At 40.5% G+C, this 17,693-nt stretch overlaps 1 protein-coding gene across 3 annotated transcripts in view; it reads left to right on the top strand.

Annotated features, from left to right (window-relative positions):
* SPTBN1 (spectrin beta, non-erythrocytic 1) overlaps positions 1-17,693 on the top strand; it is a 132,609-nt gene extending 114,916 nt beyond the window's left edge. For 2 of the 3 annotated variants that reach the window (XM_042789265.1, XM_032989443.2), the window contains 10 exons: positions 1,777-2,021; positions 2,439-2,577; positions 3,697-3,781; positions 4,970-5,166; positions 6,259-6,371; positions 6,977-7,040; positions 12,213-12,451; positions 13,745-13,918; positions 15,900-15,942; positions 16,353-17,693. In XM_042789265.1, the coding sequence (XP_042645199.1) occupies positions 1,777-2,021; positions 2,439-2,577; positions 3,697-3,781; positions 4,970-5,166; positions 6,259-6,371; positions 6,977-7,040; positions 12,213-12,451; positions 13,745-13,918; positions 15,900-15,942; positions 16,353-16,568 (1,515 nt within the window). In that variant the 3' untranslated portion in view covers positions 16,569-17,693. Of the gene's footprint in view, positions 1-1,776; positions 2,022-2,438; positions 2,578-3,696; positions 3,782-4,969; positions 5,167-6,258; positions 6,372-6,976; positions 7,720-12,212; positions 12,452-13,744; positions 13,919-15,899; positions 15,943-16,352 lie in introns of those variants that run through there. The other variant, XM_009972327.3, reaches the window with a different exon arrangement.

Below are 17,693 nucleotides of genomic sequence, written 5' to 3'. Positions count from 1 at the left end.
TCAGATTACCTCAAGCAGCAGCACCAGCAGTACACTGTGTGGCTGATATGCTTGGAAAATAGCTTACCTTCGAAGAAAAAAGGATTCATTTGACTTGTCTCTTTAGTCAGCTTCTGAGAGACATTGAACAGATACTAAATCTGTAAAGAATTTTTAATGTACCAGAGATGATATGAAATACAGGTTTCAGATTTTTCTGTCATTAACATTGTTCTTGGGTGTTACATTAGTTGTACTGGAAGCCACCTTAGCTTAGACTACTCCTTGTGCCATGTTCACCTCGATGAACATAAGACACAGCTATTCTGTCCCATGAAAGAATCAATATTCCAAAGGATGGTTGGGGGACAGTGGCAAATACGAAGGGATGTCTAAGCCTGGTTGTTTGTTTGGTTTTTTTTTTCTTTTTTTTTCTTCTAAAAACACCAAAAAGCCCCGACCAAACCCTCTTCTGCTAGGTACTTTTTATTTTCTTTTCTGAGAAGCAGAGGAAGTCTGAAGACCTACATAGAAGCTTTCTGACTTGGTTATGAATCTGGGCATTCTGACTTAAGAAGCATCATAAAAAGCAATATTGAACAGCAGTCTGAAGACATTTAAAGTACATAGTCCAGGCTAAGATCTTTAAAAGCAGCCAAACTTGATCTAATTCTGAATCTTTTGAAGCCAAGGTATGTTACATAGAAGGCGGCAGACGTTCGTACAGCACACAGGGGATTCTAAACCAAAAAACGTTGTTCAGCTGCCAAAATAAGAATTTCAGAAGAGAACGAGTTGCTTAAGGAATGGAGGAAATATGACTGACTGCAATTATCCCAGTAGGTCAGAAAAGATAGCTTTTATGGCCAAGCCGCCTGCCAATTCTTGATTATGTTGCAATTTACATACTTTACACTAGAATAAAGGGGATGTAGCAACCATTTGATTTTCCAAGTGTTATATTTTCAGAAGCTATAGATTTTATACATAAAATGGGGGGCATTCACAAAACATCAATCCCAGTCTCAGAAAAGTGTTTACAGTCAAGGCCTAAGTGAAGGAATTTGTAATCATAGCGCAGAGCTCTGGTGAAAGCACTTAGCGTATTTTTTGGGTGAAGCAGCTAGAGCACCAAGATGGATCATTATGACAGCAGCCTGGTCTCTGTGCCTGTAGCTGGAACACTGTTTAATTTGGTATTCAAACTTTTTTTTTTTAAGAGAAAATTATTAGAAAATTGCTGGCTCCAAAATACACAAAACAGTCCCATAGCATTTGATGTCCCAAGACAGTGTTTGAAAAGAAGAAAGATTTTTAATGGTAGAAAGATCTGTGAATTTCCAAATTTTCTTCTGCTTGAAGTCATTATCTACATTTTTGAAAAAAAAAAAAAAAAAACGATCTGCATTAAAAGACATTTTTCATACTGACAAAGTAGTAGTTTTGATACAGGAGTTCCTGAGTGGCATTCAAAATTTGGTGATGAACATAGTCCCCATTTGCCCTGACATTTAACAGTCACTTTGTATTGGTACCATTTTAGAGGAGGTTTAGGCAGTGGCAAATCTTTGTTATTTTGGGGGCCCCTTGGCCCAGCAGTCTTCTCTAAGAAGTATTCTCAGAGGGCTATACTGACTTAATAGTAGAACAAACCTTTTTAGTATCTACAGACCAGATATATTTGCAGTGATTTCAGAAAGCCACGCAAATGATGCATTAGCAGCTAAAATGGGGACATGTTTGTGACTCAGAAGTATCTAAACACTGATGCATTTCTCTCTCATGAAAACACACTAGGTGAGACAGCTGCAGGAGGATGCTGCCCGCCTTCAGGCTGCCTATGCTGGAGACAAAGCTGATGACATCCAGAAGAGGGAAAATGAAGTCCTAGAAGCATGGAAGGCGCTGCTGGATGCCTGTGAGGGCCGCAGGGTTAGACTGGTGGATACAGGAGACAAATTCCGTTTCTTCAGCATGGTTCGTGATCTCATGCTTTGGATGGAAGATGTTATCCGACAGATAGAAGCCCAAGAAAAGCCAAGGTAATGTGAAGTATCTCTTCTCAGTCAGAAGATAAGGCTGCAGGTCTGTTGAAGAAAAGGCTCAGTATCACTGAGCTGGAAATTCAGAGGGAGGCTGTCAAAATCTAATGGTGCTGTACCAGCTTGCTTTTGTGTATTGGTGCCCAGTGGAGGCTGGGGGCTAATGAAGTGATCACAATGTGAAATTATGTTAAAAGAGATTAAGTCTCACATGCTTGTTTATTTGATCTCTGATACGGACCAGAATGGCGCCATTCTGAAGGAAAGGCCAGTAGCAGTCTTGCTTCCTGAGCTTCAAAGACAACGTAGGAATTAATTTTTTTATTATGGAGTTGTGGGGTAGTTTACTTGTTTGGAAATCTAACAGCTGTTAAATCTGGAATACCTGCTTCTGAACCATGGATTGATCATTTTTAGGGATGTTTCGTCTGTTGAACTACTAATGAACAATCACCAGGGTATCAAAGCAGAAATCGATGCCCGAAATGACAGCTTTACTACCTGCATCGAGCTCGGCAAATCTCTTCTGGCAAGAAAACACTATGCATCGGAGGAGGTACAGTGCTTACTGAGTGTGTAACAGCCGCACTGCAGCTGGCCTGTAGATTTTGTTTCAACTGGAGAGACTTCCATTGTGTAATCTACAGACTAATAAGCTGCCTATTTATAATGATATGCATTACTTCAGGGACTGTTGTACATATTTGCTGTTGTGAAATTAGTGTATAATTTAACTCTGTGAATTCATGTTGGGTAGCAGAGATGGCACTTAAATGTACAGTATCATTTTCAGTCCAGGAAATGCAAAGAAGCCGTTGCATTCAGTTCTGCAGAGAGAAAACTCTGGGATGGCTGTGTTTGTAAAGGTGACTTCTTTGTGCAAGAGCAGAGGCAACTGTGAAACAGCCTGAATTTTGTACAGGGGAACTGGAATGCTACGAAGAGGCCTGCTAGGAAGGAGCAGGGAAAAGTTTGTCTCATAGGGAGTGAATCCAAGGAATATTCACAGAAAAATGTATCCAACTGCTTAAGGCCTTGATTTATTTTCTGATGTGTCTAGTCCAGAGGATAGAGGCTTAACCCATCTTTCTTCCTGGCTCCCTTTGTTGGAGGGAGGATAGCCAAATGTCATGAAGTCCTGCCCACTCAGGGAGGCAATACTTTCTGTGCCCACGTTATACAGGAGTGCTGTGGAGTACCCTTGGAGAAACCTTTGCTGAGGCCCTGGGAGGTTTTGCTAGCCAGTATTCACTCTGAGAACAGCATGGGGCTGATGCTGGCACTTCAGTATTGTTAGCACAGGTAGCTGCAGGCCTTTTGTAACAATCATGAGCAGCACATTTTGCATTATTTGTTAGAAAAAGGGCAGAAGATAGAATACATGATTGCACCATTTAGAATTGTTTGTCCATTATACTCTTTTTATCAAATGCTCTTGATGCTGTAGTTTTTAACAGATATTGAATGTTTATGCAAATGTGGTATTTTAATGCAAATGTCATGTTTGTATATACTTCTAAGAGAAAAAAAATTCTGTTATATTCACATTTAAGTCACTGCCAGACAATCTAGCACTGTGTATTTCATCAGTGCCTTTTGCTGTTAGTAATGGCTTATGGGTGTGGAGGGGTGAGCCTGGAGCTTGTGTAACAGTCCTGCATTCTCTTCGATCCAGATCAAGGAAAAGCTGCTGCAGCTGACAGAAAAGAGAAAAGAAATGATTGACAAATGGGAAGACAGATGGGAGTGGCTGAGACTGAGTAAGGCCGTCCTCTGGTTTCTTTTGGGCAGAGCAATAGCTAACTCTTCACTGTGTCTTTCTGAGCATTGAAAAAAACTGCAACTCCTTATTCTGTTATTAACAGTGATTGAAAGTGTGTTTGTACTGTAATAACTGTAAGATTAATACCCGCTGATTCTAAAATAACAGAGAATTTGAAACCAAGAAACCTGCAGCAATGGTCTTACTCTATATGATCAAATTTGGAGCTAGGTGAAGTAGATGCACCGTGTTTTGCAGGTGTCACATTCCAACTGCATTTTTACAAAGGATGCACTACTGAAAAAAAGGGAGAAGTAAGGTCCTGCTAACTTACACATATAACATACCTGTATTACCTGAGAGGCTAGAATGTTGATGAGCAGCTTGTTGACAAAAGGTGTACTTTTTAGACATTGCAGCACTTCACAAGTTTTACACCAGCAATAAGAAGCCAGTTCTGATACTCTAACAAAGTGATCCATATCTCCTGTACTGACAGAAACCTTTGCAGCAGTCCGTTGTCCAGGATCTCAAACTGTGTAGCACAGTGTAGTCATTCTGGGGGGCTCCAGGCTGCTGTGTATACATTCTTCATTTTTTCTGAGCCTCAGCAGGCTTTAAGAAATGCAGTAGCATGGGCGGTTGCCCCTCAGTTTGGGTGTTTGTACCATATTATTCATCAAAATTGCCATTCACAAAAGCAGTGGAAGCTTTTATTCAGCTGTGAAAGCAGAGGGAAGGAAACCTGGAACTGTAGCACCACAGACAAACATAAAGGACAGAAATACTGCTTGCTGAAGGGAACTACAGCCTACAGTCTAGCTGGTCTGTAGACAGGCCAGTCTGAGGAAGAAAACCAGCAGATAGCAGACTTTCTACTCTGAGGTCAGTAGGTTACAGTAGATTATAGCAAAAAGGTAAACACTGAAATTGCAAAGTTAAATAGTCTGTAGAAGGAATTAAGGTGGGCCTTAACATTTATTTTTTTCCTCAAAGCAAAGCCAACAGGATAAATTTCTGTCTTTTAAATGATTAATTTCAGTTAGTTTAGTAAAGGAAAATACTTAGCCAAATATGTTTACTTTTTTCCCTGATCTATGTTTAAGTATAGTTAGAAGATGCGTGATGACTTCGTGATGCTGTTTTTGACACTAATGGTGCTGATATCTGTACATTCTTTGCTCAGTTTTGGAGGTACACCAGTTTTCAAGAGATGCAAGTGTGGCTGAGGCCTGGCTACTGGGACAGGAGCCCTACCTATCTAGTCGTGAAATAGGTCAAAGTGTTGATGAAGTGGAAAAATTAATTAAGCGGCATGAAGCATTTGAGAAATCTGCAGCTACTTGGGATGAAAGATTTGCAGCACTGGAAAGACTGACCACGGTGAGTGCTACAGGCAAGAATAACCTCTCCTGGCCATTCCCCATCATTTTGGTGCCATCTGACTTTTCGGAATAACTCCCAGTATCGCCAGCCTAATCTCCATGTGTTGATCAACCCCAGCCAATCACCCAGAGCCTGAAGTTTCATGTTCCCAAAAATACTAAAACCCTCTCTGGTTAATTTGAGCTCAATAACCTTCAAGGAAAAAGCTCAAGTGATAAATTAACTTAGTGGTCAGCAAGAGCTGTCTCAGGACCAGGAGTGATGACCCAGAAGCAAATCCAAAAGCTGAGCAGTTTGCTCTGGCCCTCTGCCATGTGGAAAGGGGGATTCTGAGTGAAGAAGACCCAGATTCAAACACTTGAACTGATTCTTGGTTAAAGGTGACAGCGAGGAGACAGTGGTGGGGAGGGGGATTAGACAGAAATGTTTGTTGTGTTTTGACTGCTCTAGTACAAGGCTGTATTGTCCCCTAGAAAGACATAATAAACCAAAAAAATCCCAACCATTTTGAGCACAGCTGCAATGTCAGTAATTAATGCTTGGAGAGCATCTTTGGAGAATAATTTTACTTTAGACACTAAAATTGAAGTGGCTTGATTTTTCACACTCACTGAACATCACAGCTGCAGACGAGATGAATTGGAATTTCTCAGCATCTTCAGAAATCAGGCTAGTTTTATTTAGATGCTTAATTTCAGGGGTTTGGATGTGGAACACTTTATTTCTGTGTATGGCAAGCAGACAAGAAGATGTCAGTTTTCAGTATTTTAAGAGCTTGGGTTGCTTTCTTGTTTGTCTGTTTTTTGTTATAATAGAATGAAGTAGAAAAGAAACATGGATGGTGGTGAGCTGCTACCCAGGCACTCCACTTGTTAAAGGGTCTGATACTGTAAGCCTTTACTGAGAAATTCAGTGCAACAAACTTTGCATATTTAATACTTCTAAAGACTGATGCCTTCAAACTTTACTCCAATTAACTTTCATTTCAGTAATGTTTCAGAATAATGTGCTGAGTTATTTGTAGTTTCTAGAAATGCCCCTGGAAAATGCACAGTGCTTTTCAATGCACAAAAATGTTTTATTTCTCAGTTGGAACTGCTGGAAGTACGTCGGCAACAGGAGGAAGAGGAGAGGAAGAGACAGCCACCCACTCCCGAGCCCAGCCCAAAGGTTGCGGAGGATGCAGACTCCCAGCAGCAATGGTAAGCCCAGGATGCAGGAAGCTGAGCTGCATACCTCATTGGGTTTCTTCAGACAGAATTCGTAGGCTGAAGGTGCATTGTAAAGGGAGAGTCTGGAGGTTGTGTCGTTTTGTGATGTGACCCTTCTTAGAAGAGTTGATGGTTTATGGGGACAGGACCTTTCCCAGACACCTGAATTCACTGCTAAGTTGAAGGTTCCAATTTTCATCATGATGCAGCGTTAGGACTGCTGAGGTGTACTGGGCCCTAAAGTAAGAATGCTGGATTTACACCCCCTGTGTTATGAATTAAAATTTCTGAACAATCTTGGCTTTCTTCTTTGATGAGCATAGATTACAGATAGATTTCAAGCCACGTCTATGGAATATTGACATTTATGAAATTACGTATGTGATAGGAGTAGCCTTATTTGTAAGGTCACTGTCAGGAAGGTGTTTTGATCTCACTTAACATTGGATTTATTGGTTGGGCCTCAGGATTTTAAGAACTTGCTTGAATTTGAGGTGTGCAATATTTGGTATGAAAATGTCATTTTGGTGAAAAAGATGGGTGACTTTCCGGAACTTAATACATTAATTTCTTATCTTTTTCCTCTCTCCCAACAGGGATGGAACAAAAGGAGAACAGGTTTCCCAGAATGGTTTGCCATCAGACCAGGAATCTCCACGGGTTAGTTACCGCTCCCAAACCTACCAAAACTACAAAAACTTTATTAGCAGACGGACAGCCAATGACCGATCATGGTCTGGACTGTGATACAGAACCATTTGCAGCAAAAGACACCTTTTTTCAGTATGGTTTACTGGTACTGGTTTAATCTTTTGGCTTCAGATTTCCCTGCTGCTTTTCTCTTCCTTCCCATCAGTTGACTTTTATTTAATTAGCAGCCCCTTGGAGATATATTTGCTTCACTTTAATTGTTGTTTATTTGAATCTCCCCACTGACATTCAGTTGCTTTAAGGTGACACATTTATTTCATGTTATTTACTGTGAGTTTTTCATGTCGCTAATAGTATTAAGATTTTCCAGCTAAATCGTCCTTTATATGAGTAATTGAGATTTAATGAGATTACATCATAATGAAGAAGAGAACTAGAATCTGACAGGTATGACGCATCGAGTTACACTAACAGGTTTCAGCACGACAACATTATTAAATCAGCTGCATTAGCAAGCGAGTTATTTACAAGGCCAAAGATAATACATGCAAATGAGCGCGGCAGTAAAAGCTGGGAGGGAGGGGAGAGTTGTAACGATCAGCAAATAAAAGCCTTAAGGTTAGTTGTATAACATTCCATGCAGAATGGACTTATTGACTGCAGATAAAAATAAACATGAAATAAAACATCAAAAACTAGCTTCTAGATTTATCTTGGTATTTAGCCCTCATGAAGAGTTGAATTTTGCTGAATAGCAATGTTGGGGCCCCATTTTGCCTTCATCCTGTCCAGTTTACACTACAGCAATTCAATTTACTGACACTAGAAAGACAGTGGTATAAATGAGAGTAGGTGCGGATCCTCATGGAGGGGTTGTGATGCTTTTTTTTAAAAACTAAGTAAAATACATTGGTCTAAGATCCCAGCTCTTTTTCTGATACAGATGCAGGCTGAATGATCCATCCGCTATTCATTCCTTCTTGGTAGGGGATGTCCCAGTGGAGTCAGGGTGCATGCCAATAATCTTAATGTGCAGCCATAAAAATACCAGTAAATATGTGTATATATAGTTGATGCAACACAGTAGTTGAAAACTGGCTTACCGCTCCATTACCTTCATGCATAGCCTGTTTATTTTGCTTAATGCTTTGAGTGGTGAGAAAAATGACACTTCTTTTTCTTATATGTTTGAACCTCACTCTCTAAGGTGATATTAAGTGCAGGAAAGGCTCCTGGAAGGCTCAGGTCGGTGGATGTCTGAGCTCTTGCCAGTACTGCAAAGGAAATGCAGGTCCGAGTCCAGGACTGGGGGAGGAAAAGCCTTTCAGCATAAGTTTATCTTTCAAATAGCCCATCCTGGTTACTTGTGGGTCTGCACACAGACTCTGTCAGTGCTCAAGGATACTAAGCAGTTCTACTTTTTTTCTTTCTTTAAATAAAGCATTTTGGTTCATCTTAATATTAAATTATAAAGTGAGCTGTCTGTTGTACATTCTGATGTTTATGACACTGTATGTAGTTGTGGCAAAGAACGTGAGGTGGCTTGCAAGCATATCCCAGATCATCATCATCATCATCTTGTTGGTTACCACAGTCTTATACATCACCTGTTTGCTTCTTTTTTTTTTTTTTTTTAATTACCTTGATACATAATGCATTTCCATGTTAATCCCTACCATCTGCACTTCAGTCTTTCATGAGAGCTTCTTAGCTCAGTTCATTGAATCTTGTGTTGCGATACATCAGAGGTACACAGCTGTATTGTTTCTGATTTGAGGCACAAGATACGCTGCTGTTGATCAGAATTTCAACTTCTGACAACTAGCTGAGCAGTGCAGCTGAATCGTTCTGTATTGGCCGGGCTTGTAAAGTGAGAAAGGTGATTGAAAGGATGTGCTTCAGTAATTGTACTTTTGCTGTAACTTGTCTTTCCACTTCATGATGCATGTTTTTTTTTTTTTTTTCTTTTGTCAGGATAACAACATATAGCTTCTTAATGCTTTTAAAAATTCCATAGAAATTTATGCAGGTGATCTGGTGACTGCCTACACCAGTATCGGCTCTCTGTGCCTGTAAGAGTGTGACAGTTCTCAGAGCAGTATAGCTGTAGCTTCAGACTCCACCATCAGGGCAGCCTTCAGATGTATTCTGGCTAAAAAGTAGTGTTTCAGAACAGTTTATATCAATACATTTTTAAACTTGTATTAGTATACTTATATATAAAAATTACACTTTTGTGATGAAGAAAAATGAATCAAGTCATCGATTAAGGTCATCATTTTAGGCACTAGAAGTGTAAGATTTCACCTATTTATTATAGGCTATGGTACTAGCTTAAAATATTAAAATGGTACTTATGCCAGAACAATATATAGGCTGTCATCTGTTTGCCTCTGAAAAAGGCAAATACGTCTGTATTATTAAGCTGTGGTGCAGAGACTTAAGTTGATGAACTGAATATAACGTTGCTTCAGGCACTGTGAAAATCCAAGGGACGTCTCCAGTCATTGTCACCAGCAGTCTTGCTGCATGTTACAGTCCTCATCTAAATATCTCAAGAGTAGTCTTTAGCCACTAAAGCACTTGCAACTAACCTCTCGGCCACGATTAAGAAAACTGTATTCATGTATGTGATAACTGTTTTGTTGTAACAGTACAGTTTGCTATTAATGTTTGTCCTCTGTTGCGTTGTCTCTGCATGCCCGATGCATGTTTCCATTAAAGTTTGTTTAGCTCCTGTTTTTTCTCTATTTTCATGACACATTCTTTGCATAGCTGTTTACGATTCAGATTTATTTTGCTTGTTTTCTGTTAATTATAGATAACACATGAAGTAAAACCTGAAAGAGCATCAGAAAAGCTTTTCCTAGGCCTTTTACAATTAGTAGAATTTTAAGTAAAGTTACAGGTCACATTAGGTGATCAATGCTGGCAGTTATCTTTTAAAACCACCGGGTTGCAGATTGCAGCACTGAATTTACATGTTGTTTCCCATGAAAACACGTTAAGTAGCAGTGTGGTGGCTGCTGTTTTGAAACTGGTCTGGTTTACTTCAGGTTAGTCGTTATAGGTAGCCCAAAATCAGCAACATTTTCACATCTCGACGGTATCACTAAAGAAAACATGGTACATTCAGCGCCGGTTTAGGCAACAGTTAGTTCTGCGTAGTTTTTATGAGTTGTTGAGAGAAGTTACTGTGGTCTATGTAATTCCTTAGTGCTGGTCACAAAGGCTTTGTGTATCTCAGCCAGCGATCCAGCCAGCTGAAAAGGAGCAAGGTTGAGTTTCAGTAACGGTCACTGGTCAAAAAGATTTGCAGAGGGCTGTCCTTGGATGCAGTCGGCTGGCTGTTGGTGATCAGCACTGGTGCTGATGGATCACTTGAGCTTTTCATGGGTGGGTCATGGGGTGTTTATTTCACTACCTGCGGTGCGGTAGCTATGCTGGCAGTGTTTGGGTAATCTTCAGCCTCATCTATTTATTTACCCTCTATCCCCTTTAATGCACCATTTTTGTTGTATTTGGAGATTTGGATACAAATAGTGAGTTTTGATGGCTTAGATTTATCCTGATTGTGAAGCAGCAGTGTCATTGAGTTTTACTTCCACTGGATAACAGTGCAGGGTAGATGTTTCCTCTTATAAACTAGGCTGTGAGGCTACATGTCTCGAGGGACAGAGTAAAATAGATACGACTGAAGTGGAATGTGAGCTGTGATTCTCTCCCTGTTTCAGTGGTGTAGCGTCTGTACTCTGGAGGTTTAGATTGCTTAAAGGCAGTTAACCAATCCTTCCCATATTCATAGCAAGTTGACACTTAGATTTTCCTAGGTCAATATATGAGGTACAAAGGTGTGAGGTACAATAATGCATACTTGACAGGTATAAGAAGTTTTAGCAAATAGTGGCAAAATTTAGTTTGTTGCATAATAATTCGGCTGCTTTTGAATTGTCCAGGCCATGTGCAGAAGTGGGAATGTCTAATTATTGTGCCATTCACAAATACCTGCTTGTCTGCATAAAAACAGTCCAGAATGTTTGTAATCTACTAGAGCATTAGCAGCACTAAGCTTTAGTAACTTGCTAATAATAATAATAATAATACACACTGGTTGTGTAACTCCTGAGCTGCTACGAATGGCTCTACATGTCAAAGTAATGGTACAAGAAAAAAAAACTGGGACCAAGCTGCATTTCAAAAGCTTATAGCCATTAGGATTCCAATTTAAATGATTTTTGGATGAATGGCTCCTGAAGACGTCGACAGCTTGACCAGTCAGAGCTGCTGGAAACACGGCTGCTCTCTAGGCTATCTCGATCACAGTGCGACAGGCAACGCGATCAACAAAGCAAGTGATGGGCAAGGCCTTGGTTCTGTCTTTGTTTGGGGGTAAATAGCTGTGTGATGTTGTGTGACTGTGGTGGTTTTCAGTTCCTTTAACAAAAATCCAATCCACCTAATAACGAAAGTCTGAAAAAGACCTTGATAAATTGACACATGACCTCATTTCCCTTGTCTCTAAGATCCAATATCCTAACTGGGATGGTGGAGATGAAATGCATGGTGTAATCTTTCTAATTTCTGCATGTTTTGATTTTGTTGTGTCACTAGGGGAATGGGGAAAGTGGGAAAGGAGCTTTTACAGAAACAAATAAATTGCACACATTTTTGTAAATGCTCCTGGGCAATTTTGACATATTTTTCTGCTGACTCAAAGTTAATACCTTTTATGGACTTTTAATACCCCAGTAATGCCATAAATGTATTTAAGGTGGCTGATGTGTATAACTTGTACTGTTCCTCTAGGTTTGCAGAAAGTGTGATTGTTACTGTTCCAAACATTTGAGTACTTAGCAACAGAATTGAATGCTCTCATTTTAGGAATAACAATATATAAAAGAATATGAATTGACCAGCAGAGCAAAGCACAGTAAAATTCACACTGATGTTTAGCTGCTCTTATTTTCCCATCTCTCTACCTATAAAATGGGTACTAATCCATTCATACCTTCTAATTTCCTTGGCCTTCTGTGTCTCCATGCAGTGTGAGAAAACTTACTGGCCTGTGTCATTCTCCAGGCAAAGTTTATACACAGCCACGTTGTGCAGGGAAACAGATTAACTGCAAGATAATTCAGTGCTGTGAGGCTTCTAGCTGAACGTTTTTTCCGCTGTTCCTAGGTGGCTGAAACCGCAGAAACAAATGAAATGGTCAATGGAGCTGCAGAACAGAGGACAAGTTCGAAAGAGTCTAGTCCTGTTCCTTCTCCAACGGCAGACCGCAAAGCCAAGACCGCCATTCAGGCCCAGACTGCTGCTACCCTACCAGCCAAAACACAGGAGATCCCTTCAGCTCAGATGGAGGGCTTCTTACATCGCAAGCACGAATGGGAGACACACAGCAAGAAAGCCTCGAGCAGGTAAAGTACTCGATGCTTCACACGAATAATTGCATCCAAACTCACCAGGATGTAAGACTGGAAATGTTATCCCTGCGGCTGTTGTCTTCAGGAGCTGAGAGAAGACCTTTCAGGCTCATGCTCCTGTTACTGCAGGAACTGAATATGCATGGTTGAGCAGTATATTTGATGAAGTTGCAATCCAAAGATACATGGTAGAAAATGCAGTGCTAGCCCTATTTGGAAGGTAGAACACTGAGGCATAAAGATACCATGACTTTCCCACTTTACATGTAGAATTTGTGGCTGTGGCGGGATTTGATTCCAGATCTCTCAAGTTGTACGTTACTACAAGAAAAGAAAAACACGTAGGTGTGAGAATAGAAATGTCCATATTCTTCTGACATTTTCTGTTTGCACATTAGCACTTTCCACCTACTCTGTAATCTGTTCAGAAGAGAAAAGCGGGTGAAGATGATTTGTGTGCCTTAGCTGATTCTCTTCCTAAGGACCTCATCCTGCAACTCTCAAACAGACAAAACTGAGATTTCTGTCTGCGCTGAAAGAGCAGACTCTGGGGTCCTTCGTGACCAGAGAGAGCTCTTGAAGCCAGATGCATGACTTGGCTGACAAGGACGTGGTTGACTAGCACAAGTGGTGAGCTACACCAGCGTCTGAGGGATTTGGTAGGAGCCGAAGTACGCAGCAGAGCTGCATGCAGATCACAACTGAGTGCAGCACTGTCATGATTTTTGTTCAGCTAGAGTTGTTCCCACTAGAGAACTACTTTGAGGCAGTGACAGCCACCAGCACTAATATCTAGAGACTCTTATTTTTAGTAATCATTGATTTTCATAGGTGTATTAGAGAATGAGGCAGATGGTGACTCTGAGAGCATTTGTTGTAACAGTCAAGGATTTCACATGTAATCCATTCATTAGTTTGCAGCACAATGAAAATTCCTTCTACAATAAAGCATAATCATTAAAAGGTCAATCGGTTTCTCTCCCAAGTATGCAAACTGCCTAGTCTGCCAAACAGTCCTCCCACTGATAGGATATGCTTAGGTGCCATCACGGAGTGCTCGGGAAATCTCTATTCCATTTGGCTCAAAGTCAGTACTTTTGTCTTGAAGCCATGCTTTTATGAGAGAAAGTGCTGTCTACAGTTTACAGGACAGTGTATGCTGTGTTTACATCCTCAGACTGAACTAGTCTCTGTTATCTTATAGAAATAATTGTGTTTGGTGTCTCTAGTTCTGCAAGTAAGAGCATTAGATTTATAAATAATTTTGTTGTTTTCCGTGTCTTGAAGATCATGGCATAACGTGTACTGTGTCATAAACAACCAAGAGATGGGCTTCTACAAGGATTCGAAAGCTGCTGCTTCTGGCATCCCCTACCACAATGAGATTCCTGTCAGCTTGAAAGAAGCAGTCTGTGAAATAGCGGTCGATTACAAAAAGAAAAAGCATGTGTTCAAGCTAAGGTAAACTTGCTGAAGCCTCTTGCTCTTAGTTTAAGTTGTGGTTCACTGTGTGAGTTCATGGGAGGATCCAGCCTAAGAACTGATCATGAATATTAACTTCAGCATCTACTTTTCTGAACAAGCTTTTCCCAGCACTGCAACACGGTATACTTATCAAAGGTAGGAAGCACAAAACAGTATCAAAATAATCTGTGCACTTTATTTACATCTGGGGCAAGACTGGACGTGTCTGCCTAAAGTTAGGAGCCTGCTTTTAAAAATGCTGGGCTTCTCAGCAGCTCCCTCTGGAATTAATTGAAAACTGCTCAGCGTTTGTGGTTCTGCTCTTTTCAAAACAAAGCCTCTTGTTTAACTTTTTCAGTATGGATTTAGGGAACTATGGAAGACTTCTGTCGCATTTTCAGGCTTAGAACAAGTAGTTACAAACCATTTAATTTTTGAAGTATGTGAAATACTTGCTCTTCAAAGCTTAAAAAAAAATAAGGCTTTTCTTTCTGAAATTGTTTCAATCCTTTAGTGCCAACAGTGAAAAAATATTTTATTGCACAGCTGCTAGGTGATTCTGTCAAAGCAGACTCACTTTATGAACTGATCAGTTCATCTATTTCAAGACACGAATTTTTGGGGGCGGAGGACATAATACTGTATTGATACAGGGATCCTCTAAAGATGATAGAATCCGTATCTAGGGAAATTTGCTTCATAACAAATATACAGGGAAATATATAGTAAATATTTAGGGAAATTTACCTTTCTTGAAGACAGGCCTGCAGTTATGCAATTCATCCTTTATACTATTTTAAGCATCTCTGAATTGATAATGTAAGGATATGCTGTTCCAAATATGAAGTTAAGCAGAAAAATCAATTGCCCTTCTTTTCACAGTACCATGTCACCCGCACCTGGACTCTCGGGTAATTGCATGTGGCATATTTTCTTGACTCATTCTCCCTGTGAGAGTCCCCAGAGGGTTCACCAGTTTGTCATGGCAGTTCTATCCCTCCAAGCTGAGAAGGGATACATGCGTAAACATCTGAGAGGCTCACGTCTCTGCACATCTCATGTGCAGGCAGATTTCTCACAGAAAGGTCTAGTTGTGATCTATGAGGAGTACACTAGAAATATTTTTCTTAATTTTTTAAAGAAGGAAGCAAGGTATAATTATGTTCTTCCTAGCTTCTACCTGTCTTCACCTATATTTTACTGTTTAATACTTAATTTCACTTCATAAAGAGATTTTTAAATGCTTTATTTTTGTGGGGAAAGATCAGGAAGCCTGCAACACAGTTCCCACTGACCCTGCGTGTCCTGCTTGTTCAGATGCCTGACCTGATGCTATTCAATCTTTTTTTTTTTTTTTTTTTTTTTTCCAATTAATATATATCTTCACATGCATTGCTAAATGTATCCCAGTTAAACCATCTGAGTAACATCAGCACAGAAATAAAACAGAAGGTAGACTCTGGCCTTCAATGTGAGAAGAGGCAGCTACTCATAAATAATATACAGTTTAATATCTTGAGTCAGCACCACAGTAGTTACGGCATCAGAGCAGCTGCAGAATTTTGCCAGGTTTCTACAAAAGCCATGAAGACTCCGGGTGTTGCCTGTGACTTTTGTCCTTTTAAAGTAGCGAATAAACTTTCACACTGTCGTTTGCAAAAGAGCAAGGATCTGCCTGGAGGAGCGAGTGCTGACACAGCAGTCGTCAGCTGCTGAGGCCGGCGGGCTCCGCGGCGCATCCTGGCGCAGGGGAACGCGTCCGCTGCCCAGAGACCAGGGCGTACCGTGTGTGTGGCTGCCTCAGCCTGACAGCACAAGACACCGAAACAGGAGGTGTTGGGGTGGAGGTGCACGTGTAGATGTTATGACTGTCCCCTGCAGTCCCACGTGTCTGATTGTGTACCGTAGCTGAAGCAGCAGGAGTTGAAGCAGTGTGACTACTACTAAGCTAAATTTGCGATGGTTGTTCTCCTTACAGATTGACTGATGGCAACGAATACCTCTTCCAAGCCAAAGACGATGTAAGTTTGTTTTTCTTATTGTTTATTATTGATGTGATATCTGTGCTGTTGTACAACAGGAAAAAAATAGCTGCTAAGAGCTCAGGGGTGCATTTTCATTTCCTGGTCTTGAGTCTTACGCTTACGTGTGCGTAAGGTGTAGGTTGAGAAGCTGCGGCGGGGCATGACCGGGGCAGCTGGGCTTCTCAGACAGCTTCTGGGCTTCTCAGACAGCTTCTGGGCTTCTCAGACAGCTTCTAGTAGACGTCTTCTGCAGTCACGTAACTGGAGGAGTGCCAGACGCTGAGTTAGGACCGTGTTTCCTTTCATTTCCCACTCCTGTCCCTTCCCCTCCCACAATGTCGAGTGAATTAGAGAGGGTGAGCAACTCGGGGATTGTAACAGCTTTCTGCCTTTGGGGCTTCTTGAAGGAGGAGATGAACACGTGGATTCAGGCCATCACATCAGCTATCTCTTCTGACAAAATCGAAGTGTCCCCGACCACCCAGAGCACTCCAGCCTCCAGCCGTGCCCAGACCCTGCCTGCCAGCGTCACAATAACCAGCGAGTCCAGCCCTGGCAAGCGGGAGAAAGACAAAGAGAAAGACAAAGAGAAAAGATTCAGCCTTTTTGGTAAAAAGAAGTGAACTCCATCTCCACACACTGCACTTCTCTGACCGTTCCAGTGGAATTCCAGCATGCGAGCTCAGAACCAATACGTTACTCTCTGTGCCTCATGTTCCTCAATGTGATTGACATTTTTTTATTTATAGAGCGTTTTAAAATAAAAAGCCAACAAAAAAGAATCTAAAGTTACAAATGTATGAGGTGCATTGGGCAGCTTCTGTAGGAGAGGGAGGACCAGGTTTTGGGGGTTTGTTTTTGTTTTGTTTTGTTTTTTTTTTAAATGAAGTTAATGTAGATTAGATCTTAATATTTAAACTGTTCCTCAATTTTGTGAGGCTGTCTTGGAAAATAACCCACTCCTAGTGCTATTGGTATGCAAGGCAGCGGTGCTTTCGAATCTACTGTGCACATCAAAAACCAATGTACAAATTTTCAGAAACGTTCACTTCCATTTAAGGTTGTTATGCTGAGTCTTGACTAGTAGAGCCTCCCATTACAATTCTAACATTTATTAAAATGGTAGTGTATTATCTTTGCTGTAACAGAGTGCAGGTATGCATTAACTTACAGACAAACCATTTATATCCTGGCATTGGTTATTAACACAACCTGAAGCTTTTCTGCATCAAGTATGACAGATAAGAATGTTGGTGTACAAGATGGATTAGCAGGCTGATACGGTTTTAAATAATCTGTAATTTCAAATTTTTTTTTTTTTGCTGAAATACATTATATTGTATGTTTCAGATAATTCTAGTACAAAGTATAATAAGACTAGATGTATAATAAACCCTTTAAAATCATTGATAAGTGTAAAAGTGGAACTGAAGCATTTACTGGAAAAGTAATGTTACTCAAATGGTTACTTGCTTGTCAGCTGCAGCACTGTGTGTTATAATTTTGCTACATTACCTTGCTATTTGATACATAGTGTGCATTTCTCTGTCACTGTAACTATTGTAATGAAAAATTTTCATCTTACTGCACAATCAAAAATTACATTTAATAGGAATGAACTTTCAATGACTGGGCCTGTAGTCAAGAGTAGTACTGGAACTGGCTTTCAGTTGTATCGAACTGTACCTCTAGACTTTTACCCTATCTGTTAAATATATGCTATGTCATTAAATGCTTTTAAAACTAAA

The sequence above is a fragment of the Tyto alba genome, unplaced genomic scaffold (genome assembly GCF_018691265.1).
Source record: "Tyto alba isolate M040663 unplaced genomic scaffold, T.alba_DEE_v4.0 Super-Scaffold_16, whole genome shotgun sequence".
Taxonomy (NCBI): Eukaryota; Metazoa; Chordata; class Aves; order Strigiformes; family Tytonidae; genus Tyto; species Tyto alba.
The sequence above is the reverse complement of the archived record's forward strand: the minus strand, read 5'-3'. Positions and strand labels throughout refer to the sequence as shown.